General features: G+C 41.6%; 1 protein-coding gene across 1 annotated transcript in view; it reads left to right on the top strand.

The window, feature by feature from the left end:
* Positions 1 to 22,289, top strand: part of SLC7A10 (solute carrier family 7 member 10) — a 71,405-nt gene that overhangs the window by 27,693 nt on the left and 21,423 nt on the right. Inside the window, exons 3-5 of the mRNA XM_075282036.1 lie at positions 9,377 to 9,528; positions 14,671 to 14,796; positions 19,233 to 19,386. Of these exons, the coding sequence (XP_075138137.1) occupies positions 9,377 to 9,528; positions 14,671 to 14,796; positions 19,233 to 19,386 (432 nt within the window). The remainder of the gene's footprint in view (positions 1 to 9,376; positions 9,529 to 14,670; positions 14,797 to 19,232; positions 19,387 to 22,289) is intronic.

The following is a 22,289-nucleotide window of genomic DNA, read 5'->3' on the forward strand; positions in this document are numbered from 1 at the left end:
TGGGGATTTTAATTGCTTAATAGATAATTCTCTTGACTCTTCCAACCCCAAGAGACGCTCCCCTATATTATCCTCCTCTTTGATTGACCAGGGCCTTTATGACGTCTGGCGTTGTCAACATGGCGGGGAGCGAGATTATAGTTATTTCTCCTCTTCGTCCTCCTCCTATTCCCGTATGGACTTTTTTCTTACTGACAAAATTGGGCTGATGCAGGCAGAATCTACAGATATTGGGCTGATCACTTGGACTGATCATGCTCCGGTGTCCCTCTCTCTACATGAGAAATTCTCCACTGCCATGCCTACCCAGTGGCGCTTGAATGAGTATATCCTAGATCATCCCTCCTATGGTGAGCACCTCCGCGAGGCCCTGAGGGAATACTTTTCCCTCAACTCTCCCTCCGTGTCTGATCCTCATGTGCTCTGGAATGCCCATAAGGCATATATGCGAGGGATGCTTATTCAGGCGTGCGCGAGAGCTAAAAAAGAACGATCTAAAGACATAGATGCTGCACTCCGCTCCCTATCCTCCCTCTCCGCCATTAATAAGCTTAACCCCACCCCCATTGTCTCTGCGGAGATTAGGCAATGTCAACTCTGATTGCAGGGCCTTCTGGCTTGCCAACAGGACTTAGCTTTTAAGCGTTTTCAATGTCAGGCCTATGTGCATAACAGTAGGACTAGTGCCTTTTTAGCCAAAAAAATCAAACAGTCACGCCCCAAAACCCGTATTGCTCACCTTGTGGATGACTCGGGTACTAAAGTAATTGACCCCCGCCTTATTGCAGAGCAGTTTCGCCTATAAGTCACTATATAATCTTAGGGATGATCCCCGGACATACCAGCCATCTAAGGAGGAAATTGATAGATTCTTAAACTCTGTGGCCCTGCCCCGCCTTTCCCCTGCGCAGTCTGTCTCCCTGGCCTCGCCTATCACCCTGTTTGAGGTTACGGAAGCTATAGCCTCACTGAAACCACTAAAATCTCCTGGCCCTGACGGCTTTTCAGGGATCTATTACAAGAAATACGCAGATATTTTATGCCCTCATCTTTTAGCTGTGTTCAGGAAGGCGGCGGAGGAGCAATGCTTCCCGGAAGAAATGTTGTCAGCCACTATAGTGACCATCCCTAAACCCGGCAAATCTCCCACTGTCCCGGCTAATTTTAGACCTATTTCCCTTCTGAACACAGATATTAAATTGTACGCTAAAATCCTTGCTGAGCGGTTGCTCCTCCTTCTCCCCCAGTTAGTTAGTCCTGACCAGGTAGGTTTTGTATTCGGTAGGCAGGCTCCAGACGGCACACGGAGGTTCATAGACCTTATTCAAAAAGCTGAAAGAGATTGTACGCCTTCTTTGCTTCTGGCTTTGGATGCTGAGAAGGCTTTTGATAGGGTCCACTGGGATTACTTAGATAGCCTTTTGGATAAGTTTGGTATGGGGCCAGTCTTTAAATCTGCTATTCTGTTAGGAGTATTTAGGTTCTTTAATTTCTATTTTTCTTACCTGGGGAGTTTTTGGCTGCGCAGTGTCTGGGGTGGCATCCTGGCGCTGCGGGGTTGTCCTGTCGTGAGTATTGGTGCACACCTTCTGACTTGCATGCGCGCACTGCTGGTAGGCAGCTTTATCTCCTGGTTTATTAGTCTGTCCTCCCATTTGCACCTGGGAGGAGTGGTCTCTACTCTGTATTTAAACCTATGCCTCCCATGGTTCTGTGCTGAGTGTCGCTTTTACAGAGCTAGGCCTTAGCAGGAGGAGTAGGTGGTTATCTGGGATAGAGGAAGTTCCGTGGTTGATTTTTGGGAGGTTTGGGTGAACGAGTTGGTTTGTGTGTTTTCCCTTCTGTGTTCACCAATCCTCCCTCTGTGTATAATTGACTGTGTGAGTGAATTGCCTTATCCTTTGATTTCTACTCAGTTTCCCTGTGTTTGTTTCCTAGTTTAAGGTTCCTTCCCATATTGGTTTGGGGGAATCCTTTCCCACATTTTTCCTGTGTGCTGCTTGTGTTGTTAGTCAGCGCACACCCTTGTCAGTCCCTGTCAGTTGCAGCTTCACTTGTTCGTTAGGGGTGACCCCCTTTAGTCTCCAGTCCCTAGAGGTCTTATAGGGCATTCCTTCTCCCACTTCCCTCTAGGCCTACGGAATCAGTGAGAGAGGAGCTGTCGGGGTCAGGCTTAGCCTGAGTACAGCCGACCCACACCCGTGAGGCAGGGACCGGGATAGCTAGTGGGAGTAGTGCAGGGCGAGATTCCCCACTGCTATCCCTTAGCCTTTGCAGCTACCTGGACTGACATAACACTATTCTAGCTCTGTACTCCCACCCGTCAGCTCGTGTGCTCTCATCGGGCTTTTTGTCTGAGCCCTTTCGGATCTCGAATGGTACCCGCCAGGGTTGTCCTCTTTCCCCTATTATCTTTGCGTTGGTGATGGAGCCCCTGGCGGAGTCCGTTCGGTCGGCGGATAATATTGAGGGTATTACTGTAGGCCGCCAACAGCATAAAATTGGCCTATACGCTGATGATGTCATATTGGCCCTGACCTCCCCTGGTCCCTCCATGAGTGCTGCTACGGAGGTCCTAAAGAGATTTGGTAAAGTTTCGTACTATAAGGTAAATTCCTCCAAATCACAGATCTTGCCTGTTATCATCTCTCCCTCGTTGAGACGGGACCTTAGTGTTCAATTCCCCTACCAATGGAATGATTCCCGTATAGCTTACCTTGGCATCTCCCTGACGGCCCCTAGTTCGGATCTGTTCTCTGCCAATTATATCCCCCTTCAGACCAAAATTACTTCTCTCCTTGCCTCTTTCTCGCAACCGATGTTGTCTTGGGCTAGCAGAATTGCCATTGTTAAAATGATGGTGTTGCCTCTAATTTTGTATATGTTTCGTACAGTTGCCATCCCCCTCCCTGACTCATATTTTACTAAGCTTCAGTCTATCCTTTCCAATTATATATGGGAGGGTAAGAGGTCCAGGGTCCGACTTAAGGTGATGACGCGCCATTGGTCCCATGGGGGTGCGGGTGTCCCAGATGTTAGAAAATATTATATGGCGTCTATCCTTGAGCAACTTAAGGTTGGATGGGATGAGACTTCTAAATGGCGTTGGGCCGAAATTGAGGAAAGCCTTCTAGATGCCCCACTTTTGAGTATTTTACGTCCTAAGGACTTGGGCCCCCCCATCACTTCCCCTCCCTTGCTGAGTATTAGGGCCTCAGTGTCTGCTTGGCGTTACTTTTTGTCATATACCTCTAGGGAAGACCTGGTCCCTTTGTCGAAGTTACCTCTATTATATTTGACCTCTTTTCTCCCCCAGCTACGACTCCGTGGATGGGTCTCTAGGGGTCTCTATAAAGTGGCCCATCTGTACTCTGATGATGGGTTTAAGTCGTTCTCCATGTTACAAGAAGAGTTTCAGCTCCCTAAAACAGACTTCTTTAAATATTTACAGTTGCGTAATTTTTTTCAATCCTACGAGCCTTCTAGATTGACCTTTCCCAGACTAGCTTTAAAGCTGTGGAATAGGTCCTCGCCTGTTAGAGGTGGGTTATCTGTGTTTTATGGCTTTTTCTCTATCCCCCCGGAGCAGGTCAAGCCTCTTCACTTGCTCCGTTGGGAAACGGATCTTGCCAGAACCATCCCTCTGTTGGACTGGTATACGGCAGCTGGGTTTGTTAAGCGTGTATCTAGGGGGGCGTCTCATTGGGAAACGGCTTTGAAAATTATGCTGCGGTGGTATAGGACCCCGACCCAAATGGCGCACATTGATTCTTCTTGTTCCAGACTCTGCTGGAGGGGGTGCGGCCAAGTAGGTTCCTTCTTGCATTTGTGGTGGGATTGCCCTCCGGTCCGAGCCTTCTGGATAGCGGTATTTCACTTCATGTCCACCATAGCCGGTTTTGATATCAGCCCTTCCCCTGGTCTCGCCCTATGCTTCTTAGACGTTGGTAGTTTTCCCACAGAGATGCAGGTCATTCTGGGTCAGATTGTGCTCGCAGCTCGGGCCATGATCGCTCGTCAGTGGAAGTCTGCTCTCTGCTTGACCGTAGCTGAATTATTCCACCATGTGAACTTGGCATGCACCTTGGAACGTCTGTTGTCCAACAAAAACCATACTTACGCCAAGTTTCGATCCCAGTGGTCCCTCTGGATTTCGTATGTGGAGTCTAATAAGGGAGTTGTTTCTCCTCGGCCTCCGGCTGCTCCCATGGGGACCCCTTGATCACTATTTACCTACTATGTTGTTATCCCAGGTGGCTTCATTTTCTTTTCCTTTTTTTTTTTGGATGCATCTTGTGTTTCTTCAGTATTGTATTCAGGTATGTGGTTATGTTGTTTATGTTATTGTTTGGTTTTCTCGTTCTCTTCTGTCCCTATTCCGTCTCCCCTATTTTTTCTTTTCCCTTTTCCCTTCCTGTTCCTCTCTGGTTGTGTTCCCTTCTTCATTCTTTTCATTCCTTCTCGCAGAATTGGTGTCTTTGTTGAGTTTGTGTATCTGGTCCTTTGGTCTTTGTTTATTTTGTCATGTCTGTGTCATCCATGTATTTGGGTTGCAGCCCGAAGTTCCAACTTGCAATTCCTGTCCTACTGGTTGGACCTATGCCGATTCTTCTTATGTTTGTAACTGTTTTTCTATTATATTGTAAAAGTTTTCTTCTTTTCAATAAAAATCATATTTAAAATAAAAATATAGGGGGGGGGGGTGCAGAGGTAGCAGTCATTCTTGGTCCTGGACCATGAGGGGACCCCAAACATCTCTCTGTCACGTAACATAGATCACCATTCTGGATTGCAAAAGGTAGGTAGGAGCCCCAGAGTCTTAAGGTTACACCTCTGACTGCAATGCATAGTTAAAGTGTTTTTCCAGGAGTTTAATATTGATTAATTGTTTTGGCACTTGTGTCCAACAGTACACCAGCTCCACCCCATTTAAATGAATGGGACCTAGCTGTAATACAAAGCACAGATGTTAAAAATTACAGAGCACTGTGCTTGGTTAGAAGTGAAGAGGCTGCAGAAGGCTTTGCCTACTGTGATGTGGTGATGCTGAGGTACTGCAGCTCTACTCCTATTATTTGAATAGAAGCAACATTTGTTTCTCATTTCCTCTGTCGGTGTAGCTTCTGATGCCTGGAGGAGACTGGATCAACTGATCTGTGTTGGGTTTTAGGTATTGGACCACACCAATGAAATACTGATGACGTATGCTGATGAGGGGTCAAAGGTATGAAAAAACAAAGGCAGCCCCCAAAACCCTATAGAGCAGGAGGAGCTGAGCATATTGATGTAGTTTTGTGGTAAAGAATCAGTATATCGTGTCACTTATTTCTTTGTTTTTGCCCTTGGCAGTCCTGTGGCAGTCTTACTCAGTGATTTGCAGCTTTCTCAGAAGGAGCATGTATAGAGAGATAGCTGTCAATCACTGCACTCTTAAAGCAGACGTAAACTTTCAAACAACTTTTTTGTGACTTTTTTCTTTTTTTTTTTTTAAAGATTGTGAGCCCCACATGGAGCTCACAATGTATATATTTTTCCCTCATCAGTATGTCTTTGGAATATGGGATGGAAATCCATGCAAACACGGGGAGAACTTACAAACTCCTTGCAGATGGTTTTTATGCCCTTGGCGGGATTTGAACACCAAGACTCCAGCACTGCAAGGCTGCAGTGCTAACCACTGAGCCACCGTGTGGCCCCTTATTTGTGACTTTAATACATGTTTGTAATATACAGTAATTTATTAACAGATTTTGACTCCTTTCCATAAATCCCAGTGCTGAAATCCACTTTCTGCCCCTTCTGTATGTTTTCCTCTTTGTTTCTCACTGGAAGTACTTGAGTGCCCAAAAGTGTTTTCAACTGATGATAACCTTTCAGACAATACAGCTTCTCCCTTGAACACAGTCAAAATTACTACATTGTGCTGTTAAGTTGCAAGTTAAGAGTGTCCTCCATAGAGACAATGACGTCCTCATTGTGCCACACCCCGAGGCAATAGTGCCCTACTTATGCACCTCATGTCCCTACATAGACAACAGAGTCCCTCTTTTGCCCCTACATAAGCAATAGTGCTTCCTTTTTCCACCCACATAGACAAAAGGTCCTCCCTGTTCAGGCTCTATAGCCACATTAACACAACCTTCACAATTAAATTCCGTAACTGAATTCTTCCCTACAGCATGGATGTGGCATATAAATATATCTACATCTTGAATCTCCATCCCGTCACCTACCCCAAGAACCAGAGTACAAGAGAAAAGATGGATTAAAGATGTGCAGGGGCATGTTGCTGCATCCCATACCCATGCTGTCTAGGGAAGAGGACAGTTCTAGAATTTAATGTACAGCTTTAGTGTAGTGGGGGACCTGAGGGCCCATCTAGCTTAAGGGCCTGGTAGTAACCCTCTATACTACTGTACTGAGACTTGTCCCACAAAACTGTATCAATCTCTTCAGTTCCTCTTACTTTATAACATTATGTCTGTATATTAGATACTATTTTAGAGGACAGTGCTGGGGGGTGAGGGGTATGTAAAGTGACAATACACTCATCTGCACAGTATTGTGGATTGTTACAACATCCTGAATTTTCATGCCGTAGGGTCATGCACAAGCATACACTGCACTGTATGGAAGTTCAGGCTCACTAATCCTCAGCAGAGCCACAGCTGTCTTTACTGTGCAGAATCCTGCAGAGGTTTGGCACAGAGATACACCGCATACTGCCAGATCACAGCCTACTCTCCCCCCAGTAATGTCCTACAACAGACACACCACATCTTATTGGTGTGCACCAAGTAAAATGAGCAAGCCAATGTGGTTTCCACATCAAATGTAATGCAGAAACCTCAGAAGATTGCACACAGATAAGCCTTAATGAATGTTGCCTTAGCTGTGCTTGGACCAGAGGCCAAAACCCGCAGCTGTAAATTGCTCACAATGAAAGACAACTGAAGCTCAGTCCTAACTTTTTACAACAGGTTGAACAGATAAAAAACTCATCAGATTTGCTTCAGTTCTTTGCCCATTAGAAAATACCCAAATATCAGCGGTCGATACATCTTTTTCTACTACATATATAAATACTGGCCTAACTCCTTAAAGGGGTTATCCAGAGATTTATATTTATTGCCTATCCATATGGTAGGCCAACAATCCCTGATCAGTGGATGCAGTCAGGTAGCCCCTGCAAGTATCAGATGTATGGGGCTACTTCTGATGCCCGTACTGTGTGCAACAGGCAACAGAAGCAATGTATACAGTGTGGGCGTGGCTTCATATAGCAATCAATCCAAATGAATAAAACTGATGCTCACCATTGACAATTGAGTCCCGAAAAGGTGCACGACCTCGTCTCCTCCGGACTTAGAGAGGCATCTTTTCAGGCTGAAGTATAAGTAGAAATAAAGCTGGTCCGCAGTCCTTCCAGGCTCAGTAAAATTTAACTTTTAATGGCTCATTAAAAATTACAGATTCCAAAACAAAAAAACGCAAAAAGTGAGTAGTTAGAAAAAACAAACGCACATGGTGATTAAAACCAAACGCTGATGCGTTTCAAGGTCATACTACCTCTTAGTCATGGCTAAGAGGTAGTATGACCTTGAAACGCATCGGCGTTTGGTTTTAATCACCATGTGCGTTTATTGTTTTTTCTAACTACTCACTTTTTGCGGGGGTTTTATTTTGTATTTTTTGTTGTGGCTTCATATAGCTTATGCATGCGGGGGCCGCCTGTTGGCCCTCAACCAGATATCTATGTTCTACCTTATGGATTTACATTAAGTTAGAGAATCCTGGAAAACCTCTTTAAAATAAAACGTTTTGGCTGAAGACCCATGTTACGAAAAAGCTGCTTTTTTTGTTGCAGAATTTGCTATGGTTTTTCTCTCCAAGCCCAGTAGTCTTATACTTCTCCCTTTTGCTCAATCCACTGCTGGCTTTGACTCAAAAATTGTAGCAAGATCTGCAAAAAACACCAAACAACAAAAAAAACAAAAACAAAACACACACACAACCGCTCTTCAGCAGCTTGGAGTCTCAGCCTACGTTTACATTTAAAAAAAAAAAAAAAAAAAAAAAAAAAAAAAAAAGTCAAGATTAAAACTGAGAATTGGGTTTAAGGCTGGATACATCCAAATTTGCAATGGATTTGCCATGAAGGATGCCTGACAGCCATCCCACTGTGATGTACAATAGCAGTGAAGTGGATTAAATTTAAACTAAGGCCCCATGTTGCAGAAAAGTAGCAATTTTTGGTGCAGATTTTGCTGTGGTTCTTGAGCCAGAGTCAGGAATGGATTTTACAGAATGGAATGGTTGAAGATCTTCCTTTATATTTTCCATTCCTTTTCAAGCCACTCCTGACTTTGGCTCAAAAAATAGCAGCAAAAACTTCAAAAAAAATACTTAGCCTTAAATAAAAAGCTATCCACAGACTGCAGCAAAAAAATACTGCAGCATGTCAATTATTGGTGCAGGTTCAGCAATGGTTCTCAACTTTTGCAATGCAAAAGGTTAAAAGCAGAGGTATAACTTGAAACTCCTGGGCCCCAATTCAAAATATGTTGTAGTGAGGCCTTTGAGCCCTGAGGTTCCACGGTCTGGTAGAGAGTGATGTCTTTGCATCTCCTATACCTACACCCCTAGTTAAAAGCCAGGTCAGCTGTTTGGGAATTGCAGCTGAAAGACTAAGAAAGGCTGGGGCCACAAAGGGTGTAAGCACCATGGTTTGCCTGTGGCAGAAAAAAAAAACGTGGTGTTTTACAGTCACAGCAAATTGGATAGGGATCTGTCGCAGTTTTGGAAATCGCGCAATGTCAAATATATCTACGGAACTACTGGCAGTTTCCTCATAGGTAAAATTAGGGATAAGAGGGAAACTCTGCAAGCTTTCTGTGCAAAGCACTGCAGGAAGAACTACTATGTGTTAGACTTTCCCGCAGCACTTTTTTGCTGAAGGACACCACGTGGGGCCTTAGACAAAAGTGGCTAATTTTGTCTAGTTTTGCCATGGCTGGGTCTGCTACAAACCGGTCTTGCTTAAGCTAGAGAAAAAAAAAATTAGGCCTACTCAACCCTAGATAAAAAATAATTCAACTGCTAGAAATTGTTTAGTTTGAATAGCTGACTAGGTAATGAAATACATTTGTACAGTATTTTTTTTATAATCATTGTACATGTAAATGCAATTACAAGGCATAGTTTCCAGGGAGGTAAAACTGGCATTTTGGCAATTTGACATACATACTACAGACTCCTTTTTACATGCAAGTAGTTGGTGGGGGGCACATGTTTACATGTATGTATAAATCAAATTTGTCTGTACTTCGTAGAAAACTTGCTTTTGACACATGGCCCTCTTTCCCTGTTTGTACAGCTTCCTGTTGCTTTGGAGTGCGGTTCTCATCATGTATCCTACAAGCCTTGCAGTCATTGCACTGACATTCTCAAACTATGTCCTGCAGCCTGTATTTCCAGACTGTATCCCACCATATGATGCTACCAGGACGCTTTCTCTGGTCTGTTTGTGTGAGTATGACCCTGTTATATTCATGGTTAAATTCAGATTCTTGTGGGGTACAAGAATACATCTCTGCTTATTTTTCTTTTTATATCTCTACTTTTTATATATTCTTTTTGCATTTTCAACACTTTAAATTAAAGAAAAGTTGCCGTATGTTCACACGGAGGAATTTGTTTCTACATTTGAGGCAGAGTCAGTGCAAAATCAGCTCCACATTTCACCTGAAACCTCCATTTAGCTTCAAATTCCTGAAGTCTAATTTTTTCAGCTAGGAAAAATTGTCGAAGCTGAACATCCCAAGCAGTTTTCTGTTCTCCGTGGAGAGCTGAAAGAGTGACTGTAGCTTAGCTCCTATACAAGCAAATGGGAGCTGAACTGCACTAACCTGGTCTGGGGACTACACAGAGAACAGACCCATCTGCAGCCTCCTTCATTCTCTGTGTATCCACTCCTGAGAACAGCTCATCTATGGGGGTGTCGGGTGTCAAACCTCCATCGGTCTTTTATGGATAATGCTAGGGTCATCAGTATTTTTAACCTTGAAAACCCCTGTAAAGGGAGTCTGTATCCAGAACCATATAAATCCAGCCTGCAGATAGGTTAGTGTCACCTGAGTCACCCGATATCTGTGGCCGAGATATCGCTGTTTTCGACAATAGGCAAATTAGCTCTTTTAAGTAATGGCAACGCCCTGGTCGCTCCAAAGAGTAACCACAAAGTTAATTTGCATACTGATAAAAAGTAAAAACAGTGTTTAATTCAGGCACCCCTACCCTATCTATCTGCAAGGCTGGTTTGATATGATGGTTTGTTGTGGCAGACTCCCTTTAAATAACCGATCTGTTTTGATCTAAGATGCAAATCCTATCATATCCTACTAATATTATATCCTACTAATATTATAAATGTGAAAGTTTGTAGGTTTGGATGTTTGTTCCTCAATCACGCAAAAACGGTTAAACGGATTTGAAGGAAATTTGGCACATAGATAGTTTGTAACCTCAGTTAACACATAGGCTACTTTTTATCCTGGTAAATGACATGGCTTCACGACTGTTATGAATTTATGTTCACATGCTATATTAAACTGCTCTTGGCAGCAGGCTAATAAAGCCAGGTCTGTTATCTCTCTATGTAAACACACAGCTAACCCTCAAGCCATTCTGTACATGCATTTGCATATTATCCAGGCAGTGTGCTGACACACTGGATGGGAAAACACCTTTAATCCAAATTGACAGTTTGCTAATTTTAAACATGCAGGGAAAAAGAAAATCTAATTTTTCACAAAATTCTAAAACAACAATAGCTATTAAGGTAGCCAGAAGTCAACAGAGTTCTCCTTAAGTAGAGCTGAGGGGGATCATCAACGCCAACAACACGCTCATTATATGGCGTCCCAGCGAGCTGCTAAGATGCCGCAACAATCACAGGCAGTGCGAGGAACAAATTCAGCTTTTTTTTTTTTTTTTTTTGAAGATTGACTCCATTAATTTTTGGTACCAAGATCCATGTGCTAACAAATAGAGCAATCTACTTTCCATGAACATGCCCTAAAACTACAGATGGTAATGTTGCATTACCTGACTAAGGAGGCATTCACACTACCGTTGGTGTCCATTCGGCAGAGTCCGTGGCTATAGCCCGTACAACATTTTAGCAACGGACACCAGCTGGTCTGTTTGCAATTTCCATTCATTTCAATGGGATTTTATCTTTTCTCCTTTAGTGTCTGTTTACAACCATGTCCATTTTTTCAAGCGGACAAAAAAAAAACAAAAAAAAAAAACAAAAAAAACCAGGACTTTACTGTCAGTTTGAAAAAACAGACAGCAAGTGTCTGTTTTTTTGTTCTTTTTAACATTGAGGTCTATGGGCAACGGACATATAATATTATATATGATATGATATATGATAGTCATCAGTTACTGTCCGTTATGATAGGTGTCTTTTTTTTTTTTCTTTTTAAACGGACACATTCTGAGCGGACACCAACGGTAGTCTAAACCCAACCTTACTGAACAGTTGCATCCTTCCTGCATGCTGCAAATTTACCACTAGATGGCAGTCACATAAAAGAAATCATTTTACCGTTTTGTACCAAATATTCTAAAACATTTTTTTTTTTTTGGGGGGGGGGGGGGGGGTCACAAAGACATTCACTACCTGTTTAAAAACAAGTCAGACTGCAGTGATCAGCTATTTTTTGCTGGGCAAAGTCATGGCTGTATCACACAAATATTTTTCATCACAAAGAGTAGAAAAGATTTCAAGCCTTTTATATAGAGTTATGGAGATATTTTTATATTGTTATCTTTGTTACCCTGTGCACCTTCGGTCATTTTTTTTTTAAAGTCCTCTAAACAGCTTATGGGAAAAATTGCAGGGGGAAAAAAAAGGCTAGTTGTGCTGCACATTTTATATTTTAATATGGACTTTAATGTAACAACTAACTGAAAAAATACATTTAAAAAGACACGAAAAAAGGTAACATGAAAACACAGAATAACACAGACTAATGCATATTCAGTGCCAGATATGTACATGAATAGCCATCAATGTAATGCGAGTTTGTGTTGGTTTTACCAAAGCAGCACTTCATTGTGGCACACAAGGACAACGTTCCTAAATGGTTGACACACCTTTACGAGCCATAATCCTTGCTTAACCAATAACTTTAAATAATGTAGCAAATATTACAGGGGTCTTTCCATGAACAATACTTATCTCCTAGTGTCTGCTCACTGAGGGTCCCATAGATGTGGCTCCCTCTGATCATGAAAATGGGGGTCTTCGAGACCACAGTTTGAATGGACCAGTAGCATACATACAAGAACCATTTTGCTTATTTCTATTGGAACAATTAAGTATTGTGCACAACGATCATTGCTATAGTAAAATAGTTTTATGCTAAAATAGTTTGTAAGGCTGAGAAAGGAAAAAAAAAAACTCAAAACACATTTTTATTATCGTGATGTATTAAACCACAGAAAAGGCCAAAACCCTATAAAGTCATTTTAGAAAAAAAAAATCCTTCTCGACTCTAATCTGACAATCAGAATAAATAGCTGGATCAACGTCCAACATCAAAATCTAAGAACTATAATCTGTAATATTGTTGCATTCAAGACATCCATGGCTTTATTGAATGCTTTAAAAGAGAATTCCTAAATCTGATTCCATTTCAGTGTTAACCCGGGGCCCCAAGTGGCATAAATGCCGCGGTTCGACTGCAACAGAAACACCACAGAAAAAAATAGCAACATTTTACAGTCACAGCAAAGTGGATAGGATTCTAGCAAATCCCATCCACACATTGCACCGCGGACAAACAGCGATTTCCAAAACTGTTGCAGCTTTGGAAATCGCAGCATGTCAAATATACGTAGGGAAAAGATGGTGATTTCCCTATACGCCTAATTAAAGCAGAGGGTCCGCACAGGAAATCTCTGAGAACTTTCTGTCAAAAGGAAGAACCATGATGCATTGTAGTTTTTCCCTCAGCGCTTTTGTACCACATGGGGATCTTAACCTTACTCATTATTACTTATTCTGCATTGCAGCTACATTTTCATGAAAATCAGAGTTTTATTCTCATGCAAATAAACCGAAAAGGGCTTTCGGCTGAGGCACCATGTTGTGGAAAAGCAAGATTTTTGTTGCAGATTTTGTTGCATTTTTGCACGCTACATCACATTTGCAGAGACCCTAAAAATGCCTCTACAAGATGAGCTCACTGATTCGAGAAATTCCGATTTACTGGCACTTACAGGGCACTGCAAAAACAACATAGCATCCAGAAGGTCCTTCTAAATCTATACTCCAAATGCTAAAATGTGCACTGCTCCCTCCTTTCTGAGCCCTGCTGTGCGCCCAAAAAAGCAGTTTACTCCCACATATACAACACTGAAATTGCATATTTCTTTAAAAATTTTAATTTTCACTTTGTACCCCAGAGATGCATGGAAAAAAGCACCATTATGATTTCTTCAAATGAGGATCTTAGAGCACAGGGGGAGTTTTCTTATATTACTGAGCACTGCTGTATCATCACTAAACACGGCCATCCTGCATTCAGCTCCTCCCCTGGGCAGTTTGAGGTTCAGCTCACAGTAAGCTGAATGCAGGATGGGCGTGCTTAGTGATGATGCAGCAGTGCTTAGTACTATAAGAAAACTCCCCTTGTGCTCCAAGATCCTCATTTGACTAAAGTGCTTTTTCTACACATCCCTGGGGCTCTGAAACATAAACGTATCATTTTATTCTGCTAACAATCTACAGCACTAGGTAAGTGGTTTAAAATAGCTGGGGACAGTGATAGACTCACTTTAAAGGCCATATTTTTCTCACTCAGATATAGTGAATGCTGCAAATAATTCCACTGGTTGCAGAGAATTAGGGTCAGTTCACACGTGAACTGCCCGCGCGGGTTTTGACACGGAGAGAGACGCGGTGAGCCGCGTCTCTCTCTTGTCAAAACACGCCTGCCGCGAGTTTTGACAATTAACCCAAATAGAATAATTAACCCAAAACAGTTGCAAAGACTTCCTAAACATTTTAAAAGGTCCCTTACCCCTCATTCTCATCTGCGTTGGTATTCCGTCTGGGGGAGTCCACATGGGGGTCCCCCCCCCCACCCAAACGGAATACCAAACGGAATTGCAAGCACTGTGCATAGTCTATAATGGGGACTGTGTGCTTGCCACCAGATCTCCGCAGGGATCATGCAGACAGGAAAGTAGTTCACAATCTACTTTCCTGTCTGCATGATTGGTGCGGGCAGCGCTCGGCAAGCACACGGACCCATTGTAGTCCGTTTGAAGCTGGCTGTTTACAGTGCTGTATCAAAGCATATTAATGGTAAGTGGAGTGGTAGAGATGAGCGAATAGTGAAATATTTGAGATTCGATATTCGTTTCGAGTGGAGCCTCAATATTCGACTACTCGATGGAATATCGAATTCCATTATAGTCTATGGGAAAAAATACTTGTTTCAGGGGAAACCACTATTCAACTAAAGGAGAGTCACCAAGTCCACGAGTAGCAGGAGGAGAGTGTTTAGGAGAAGCGCTGTGCAGTTAAAGTGCACGGACCCCATTATAGTCTATTATTGAATGTTACCTGACCGGTGTTTTTTTACATTGCAGTACTCCTCACATGGGTGAACAGCTCAAGCGTCCGGTGGGCCACACGGATCCAAGACATATTCACAGCTGGAAAGCTCCTTGCGCTAGGCCTTATTATAGTTGTTGGGTTTATGCAGATATTTAAAGGTACATTTCATATTGTTGTCATTCATAGTTATATCTCTTAAGGGCTGGCTTAAAGTTAGTTGATCTGCTGTTGGGTACTTTCTATTAATGACATCTTATAAAGGCACCAACAGTATAGAGAGGGAAAAAAGCGCCACTCCAGAAAATTCCAAAAGATGTAAAATGCTTTATCCACAAGTACCATATAGTGCCCAACACAATCTGGATTTGACCCAAATATTCCAAAAGCTTAAGCCGAAAGTGAAATTATTATTCTCTATCGAGACAAAATATTGGCAATGAAAGGGTTAACTATCCTATCTGTTATTTTGTATTAGAGCATGAATGCTCTAATGAATGAAGCAGTCTCAAGCTGACACACACGCCTCTTCTGTATTTCTTGCTGAAAACGTGGCGGTGGCTATTTTAATTTGTTCTTGACAAATCTCCATTTGTTTGGTTTTCGTTAAAAACTAAACTTGGTTTGTGAAGAAGTGGTTCACTCATATCTATGACCCGACACAAGCCATCCTGCTGGATCTGTAGGACAGCAGCCATTTCAGGTATGAAACAAAATGATCTGAAATAAACAAAGGTATTTAGGAAAATGCTTATCCTCAAGTATTATTTTAGTTTTTTTTTTCTTTTATTCTCCCACAACCTCTTTAAACTGATGTGGTAAAATGAATGAAATTGCTGTGACTAATAATTTATCTTTTGGGCAGTTTTGATAAATACACCCTCTAACTTCTACACAAGAATAAATTGCCTTACAAAGTCACACACCAAGTGCCTAGAGGCCAGTATTGTGAACCCACAGTGACTCAGTAACACTGGGTCTGTATCCATTCTAGTCTCACATTCTGTTGTTTTGGTCTACTGCTTAAAGAGGACCTTTCATCAGTTGGGGCACATGCGGTTTTATACACCACTAGAAAGCAGACGGTACAGTGCTATAGGCGCTGCTGTGAGGAAGGGTGTTCCTGACTGACTGTTAGGAACGCCCTTCTGACGGTGAAGAGCTATGGTACCAGCACCAATAGCTCTTCACTTGGGGTACAGATCATGAAAGCCTACAGTGCACTGAATTCAGTGCACCGTCTGTTTTCTAGCGGTGCCCCAGGTGATGAAAGGTCCTCTTTAACTCCCTTTATTCTGTAGTATACTGTTCGTGCTGCATTGTTAGGTGCACAAGCTTGCATTATTGACATTTTAATAAATGCTCCAGCATTTTGCCTCTAGTCACATCTATACCCTGGTTTCCGTCATAAACAGAACCACACGGCAATTCAACATCCATCACGACAGACACAGGTTGCAAATAATGGACACAGTGGCGTAAATACCAGGATAGCAGCGGTAGCGGCTGCCACAGGGCCCTTGATGGGTGTTTTTTTGCTTGTTTTTTTAACATTTTTTAACAATAAATAAGCAGTTACTGGCTGGAGTAAACGCATCAGGAATCAATCCCTATTTACTTACTGATCTTCACTCCTGCTAACGACTGTGAGTAGGGGCAGGGACCAGTAAGTGAGGCCACAGGCCTGTGAACCCCAAAAAATACTGCTATCATTATACTCCGGGGTCTTGTCAAACCCCAGAGTATAATAACCGGCGGTCTAGGGTAGGTGAGGAAGCATTTAAAAAAAAAAACCAAACAACAAACAACACACTGTTACTTATCTCTCCTGCGCACAAGCAGCTTTCAGACCCATTTGGGGACGTCCCAGACATCAAGTGGGCCAGGCCGGCATCATTATGTAATGCAACGTGGGCCTGACTCACGTGACGTCTCATCCCACATTGAAGATGGCTGAAAGTAACAGGCAGTGCACCAGAGCCAAGGCGAGGTAAGTAATAGTGTTTTTTATGTTTGTATCCTACCCTGGGGTCTTGGATACCTTATTAGATATGATCTTGGGTTCAAAAGCTGTATCAAGCCTAATGCTAAAAGGAATCCACAGCAACCTCCTGATTAGCATTTACTGCACTGAGTTGACCTCACAGTGCAGGTGAAAATGAACATTTGATCGAGTCAGGCAGTCTGAAAACTAGGAGACTCCTGGGAAAGATGGGTGAGATGACAGGTCTGTTCATTCCATGCAGTGAGCCTCAATAAGGTATAAGATATCCCTTATCAGTGCCTAAGCTAGAAGCAATGTCCAATTATAAACCTAGAAAGGGATGTAATCTGGAAATCCACCTGACGCTAGGTTCACACCTGCGTTCAGGGTCTCCGTTCTATGGTTTCCGTCTTCTGCATGCCAGAAGACGGAAACCATAGACCGGGTCCTGCCGTGAGCGGTGGTGAGCGTTTTAGGCTCTCCGCCGCGAAACCGGATTTTTTTATCTGGACACAGAGTACTGCATGTCCGACTCTGTGTCCGGATTATAAAACCCGGTTTCGCGGCGGAGAGCGCAAAACGCTCACCGCCGCTCACGGCCGGACAGCTTTCTCACCCATTCAAATGAATGGGTGAGAAAGTCTCCTGCAGGTTTCCGTCTCCTGCCTCTGTTTTAGGCAGGAAACGGAAACCTCAAGTACGGAGAGGGCAATGCAGATGTGAACGAGCCCTTACCTGATAGAGCAGGTTTCTAATTTGTTAAGGAGCAAGATGGCTCTTTTGATTAGATTTCAATTAAAGACAGATATCCACTACCACACATTTCTCAACTATTTTTTTTATCAATCCGGATCTCTAAAAGGAGTATGCTTAACACCAGGTAACTGGTGGTCACTATGAATACTTGATCATGCCCTTTGAAGCATTCCAGAAATGTTGCTTTTTCCAGGACATTCTATACCAATACATAGTGGTAAAACTCAATTTCTTCAAGGACTTGAAACAATAATGTAACTAGATGAACACCAGGTAATTGCTACATATACAGTATACTGATCTAAATGAGCCTTGGCCCCACACCTTTTAAATTCACTTCTAAGTTTGGTTCAAAAACTGCTCATAAAAACTGTGCAATTTCAACTAATGGGTTGGGAAAACATGATGCTTTTCTTTAAAAAAAAAAAAAAAAACAGCCCACACCTGTCCTTGGGTTGCATCCAGCATTCTAGCTCAGTTCCACTGAGATGAAAAGGGCTGGGTTGCAGTATCACAGACAACATGTAAACAGACTCAGTAAAAATCAATCTAGTGTCTCCCTGCAATAGGTTTAGAATTAACCCCTACCCACATCCTAACGTAGCTGTACATCCAGGTGCCAAGTACTCTATGCACCTGGATATACATTTACAACACCACAAACACACAGTGTCAGAAGTTGTGTCTGCACAATTACCACAGGAACAAGTTGATGATTGGCCAGCAGGCTCCCCCATAACAGCTGATCTCAGCCATCTAGTTGCTGCTGTCAGCGCTGGCCATCGCATGTAAGTTTACAATGGAATGGGATTCCTTCTGCTTCTTCATTGGCATTCTAGAACTACAGTCTCAGGATGCTGATAGGTAGCATAGCAGCTGGAGGCCTCACAAAAGTCTCCAGGCCTGCCATGAAAGAGGCCATATTCAGGCAACTAAATTTTTTTTATCCTCTGTGGTACCTCCAGGTATCATAGAAGATGAAATTGAAAAGGGTGCAGGTCTGAATATGATCAGATTATTGCAAGCCGCTCACTGGCTTGCTATGATTTGAGAAAACAATCCAGAATAGAAAATGCCTTTTTTTTTCATGTGGACCCTCAATCAAACGTCTACGGTTGCATTTACTTCAGTTTCTATGCGCAGTCCAAACCTAGCCCTTAAACCCCTAAGTTTCAGACAAATATTGAGAGAACTGTTATTTGTATAATGAAAAGTTCTACAATTTTCTCAATATACTTTCTGCATTAATTCCTCACTATTTTCTAAATCTCTGCTTTGCAGTCTTCCATTCTGCTTACTTCTAGAGAATAAAGATCTATCCATGGTCATGTGATGGACAAATAGATGCACAGCTCATTATTAGGAAGATGTCCGATTGCTAATCTGTGACTATAACAATCTGTGCAACTGTGTGTGCATCACATGACCATGGACTGTGCATCACATGACCAAGTATTGATTTTTATCCACTGGGAGTAAACAGAATCAATCTCAGCAAGGAAAGATCTAGAAATTTGTGCAGGAACTGATACTTAAAGTATATGGGAAATTATAGAACTTTTCATTATACAAACAATGACATTTATCTCTTAATATTGGCATGAAACTGAACAACCCCTTTAAGTCTCTGCACTATGAATGTCTGTTAAACTGGCCTCTGCATGGGCCCTAATAAATTGTAAAAGCTTTAAGAAAAAAAAAAACATTATATACAGTGTAAAACATAAACCCAAGGATTTTTAAGGATCTTACAATGTGATTATGATACAAGGATAAAAAAAAAACATTGGTCAGGATAAAAAACAACATACCTCATTACAAGAGATCATATACATAATTTATATTTATTGTTTCCAGGAAACTACGAAGAACTAAAACCCAGTAATGCATTTAATTTTTGGATGACCCCATCTGTTGGACAGCTGGCACTGGCATTCTTACAAGGGTCTTTTGCATTCAGTGGTTGGAACTTTCTGAACTATGTCACAGAAGAACTGGTTGATCCCAGAAGGTTAGTTTACCATTACTGCTTATCCATTGCTGTTTAGCTAAATATCAGTGCAATATCAGTTATGTGAAGCTTTTATGCTCTATTTTTTTCCCATTTATTTATTTATTTTTATCTCTTGGGCTTCTGTCCTAAATTTACTGCTAATTGTGGAAGCTCTCAGCTACACCAACTCATACACTTTGTGGTCAGTGACTAACAGGGCTTTTCCAGTAAAATATGTTTTTTTTCTTAAAAGCAGCAAGTTATAAATTTTGGGACTAGGAAAATGGGACAAAAGACAGGAAATATTGTGATATGCATGAATAAACATAACAGAGTACCTTTAATGTGCATATTTTCAGGCTCATGCAATACTTACTGGTTTCTAGGTTCTGGGAGTGTCAGATCATTTCCAGGCAGCCCCTCCCAGCATCTGTCAATATGCACCTCCTAGCAGTTTTTCATTCATGCCCAATATACTTACAGACCTCTCTTCCTCCTGGATGCTCTAGTAGTCAAAGTCTAGACAAATTCTGCTTCCTATGATCAGCATCAATAGCTATGTAGTGAATTTCCCATAAGATTGCAGTACAGTTGTGGGCACTTGCAATCAAATGATTGCAGGTTCAAGCCCGCTGGGGGAAGTAGGGGGCTAACAAAAATATAAAACACACACAACTAAAAGTTCAAATCACCCCCCTTTCCCTAGAATACATATAAAAGCAAAATATTACTGTGAAACGCACACCATTAGGTATCCCGGCCCGGTCTACAAACTGCTAAAAATACTTTTCCCATATGGTAAATGTCATTGTGGGAAAAAAAATATATATATACACACACACATATATATATATATATATATATATATATATATATATATATATATATATATATATATATATATATATATATATGTATACACACACACACACACACACATATATTGTCAGAGTCAGGGGTTGCTATGTGGGGTGGCATAGACACACAAGTCCAGTTTCTTTAGTCCAAAACAAAGGCAGAGTTTATTTTCACTCAAAAAGGTAGTGCAGCATCAAAAGGAAACAATACAAAAATAAATACCAGCCCGCTAGGCTCTAACTAAACATAGAATAGGTTAACTCACCTAGAATAACAGAAATCACTGCTGTGAACTAGGTACTGGTTTGTTTGTGATCAGGACCAGACCAGCCTCAATACCTATTTATCGAATCTCCCATAGACTGCAATACAGTTGTAAATAAAACCATATAAATGTGGTATCCCTGGAATCATACTGAAACAGAAAACAGTTGGCATGTCATTTTGACTGCAGAGTGAACGGTGAGCAGTGAAGATTTCAAAGTGAACTGGTGAGTCTACTTGCAATGAGAGTATGCACTCTATTATTCTGGGTTATTTCTCCTGACCCAAAATTTTGTACAGGTCTCTTTGGTGTCAATGTTTTATCTGCAATTCTGTTTCTAAACCTATAAATTGGTCATGCAGCATAAAAGTGTACAATTTCAATGTTAAGGTGGTTTTCCAAAATAAAAATAAAAAAATTGCATAAATGGAGAGAATGTGATAAAATAACACACTTTAACCAGTACTCATTTACCTGCTAAAGGGGTGTTTTGGTTATGTTAAAAAGGGTTCATCATATCTCATTCAAAAAATTCTAAAATGTAATTTATCAAAAAGTTTCTACATTTGCATGCCAAAAATCAGAATCTTGCGTGGGCACCTTGTCAGTCAGTTGTTTGACAGTTGGGCACATTTGTTTCTATGCTTTTCAGAATATCAGGTATGCATAGTACTTCACTGAATAGTAGGACTTGTAAATTTGCATTGTATAGCACATGCATTATATGCTTCCATTTCTGTGCCTGCATCGCAGAAAATAGAATTAGTCCTTACCAGTAATTTGGTTTCTAGGGTAGCCCTCCACAGCAGCACCACAAGAGGTTGGATCTGAACACTCTATTAGGGACTAGAGATGAGCGAATAGTATTCGAAACTCTAGTTTCGAATACCTCACTCCCATAGGAATGAATGGAAGCGGTCAAACACCAAGGGGTTAAGCAACGGCCGCTTCCATTCATTCCTGTGGAGCAAGGTATTCGAAACTACAGTTTCGAATACTATTCGCTCATCTCTATTAGGGACATGTATAACCTAAACCAAAATAGTCTAAATTAAAAAGGCGGGTAAATCTGGGAGCTATCAAAGAGAGCTACCCTAGAAACCAAATTACCAATAAGTACTAATTATATTTTCACAAAATGGCCCCTTTTATAACAGCACCACAGGAGGAATGCTAGATAACTATTTTGTAGGAAAAACTATTGCCTGAAAGGATCAAAGACCATGCAGAAGCTCTACAAACTTGATCTAGTGAGGCCTAGACATGGTTCTAGTAGAATGGGCCCTAAGAAGTTTAGGAGATAAGCCCTGACATAGGTAGGCCTTACAGATAGCATTTTTATAGAATTGGAAAGTGATTTTTCTTTCAAAAAATTTTTTGCCTTTGTTTGGGCCACAAAACTGAATGAAAAGATCTTTTTTGCAGTCAGATGTAGCTTCAAGACAAGACAAAATAGACTTCCTACAACCAAAGTATGAAAGATTCGTGCTTCCTATTAGATGGATGTTGACAAAAAGGAAGTATGATTTCTTGGGACATGTGAAAGTCTGAAACAACTTTAAAAATAAAAATAAAAAATGCAGGACCAGGGCAGAATACTACTTAGTCTTCTAAAATTTTTAGGAAAGACTGCTGAGTGGATAGAGCCTGAATTTCATTAACTGGGGCTGAAGTTATGGCGATCAGGAAAGCTGCTTTCCAGGAAAGATCCCTGATGTTTGCCATTGGTTCAAAGGGGTGAAGCCTTTAAGGACAACATTAAGATCCCATTGTGGAAGTAAAATTTTCTTTCTTGGCT

Source organism: Leptodactylus fuscus, chromosome 7 (genome assembly GCF_031893055.1).
Source record: "Leptodactylus fuscus isolate aLepFus1 chromosome 7, aLepFus1.hap2, whole genome shotgun sequence".
Taxonomy (NCBI): domain Eukaryota; kingdom Metazoa; phylum Chordata; class Amphibia; order Anura; family Leptodactylidae; genus Leptodactylus; species Leptodactylus fuscus.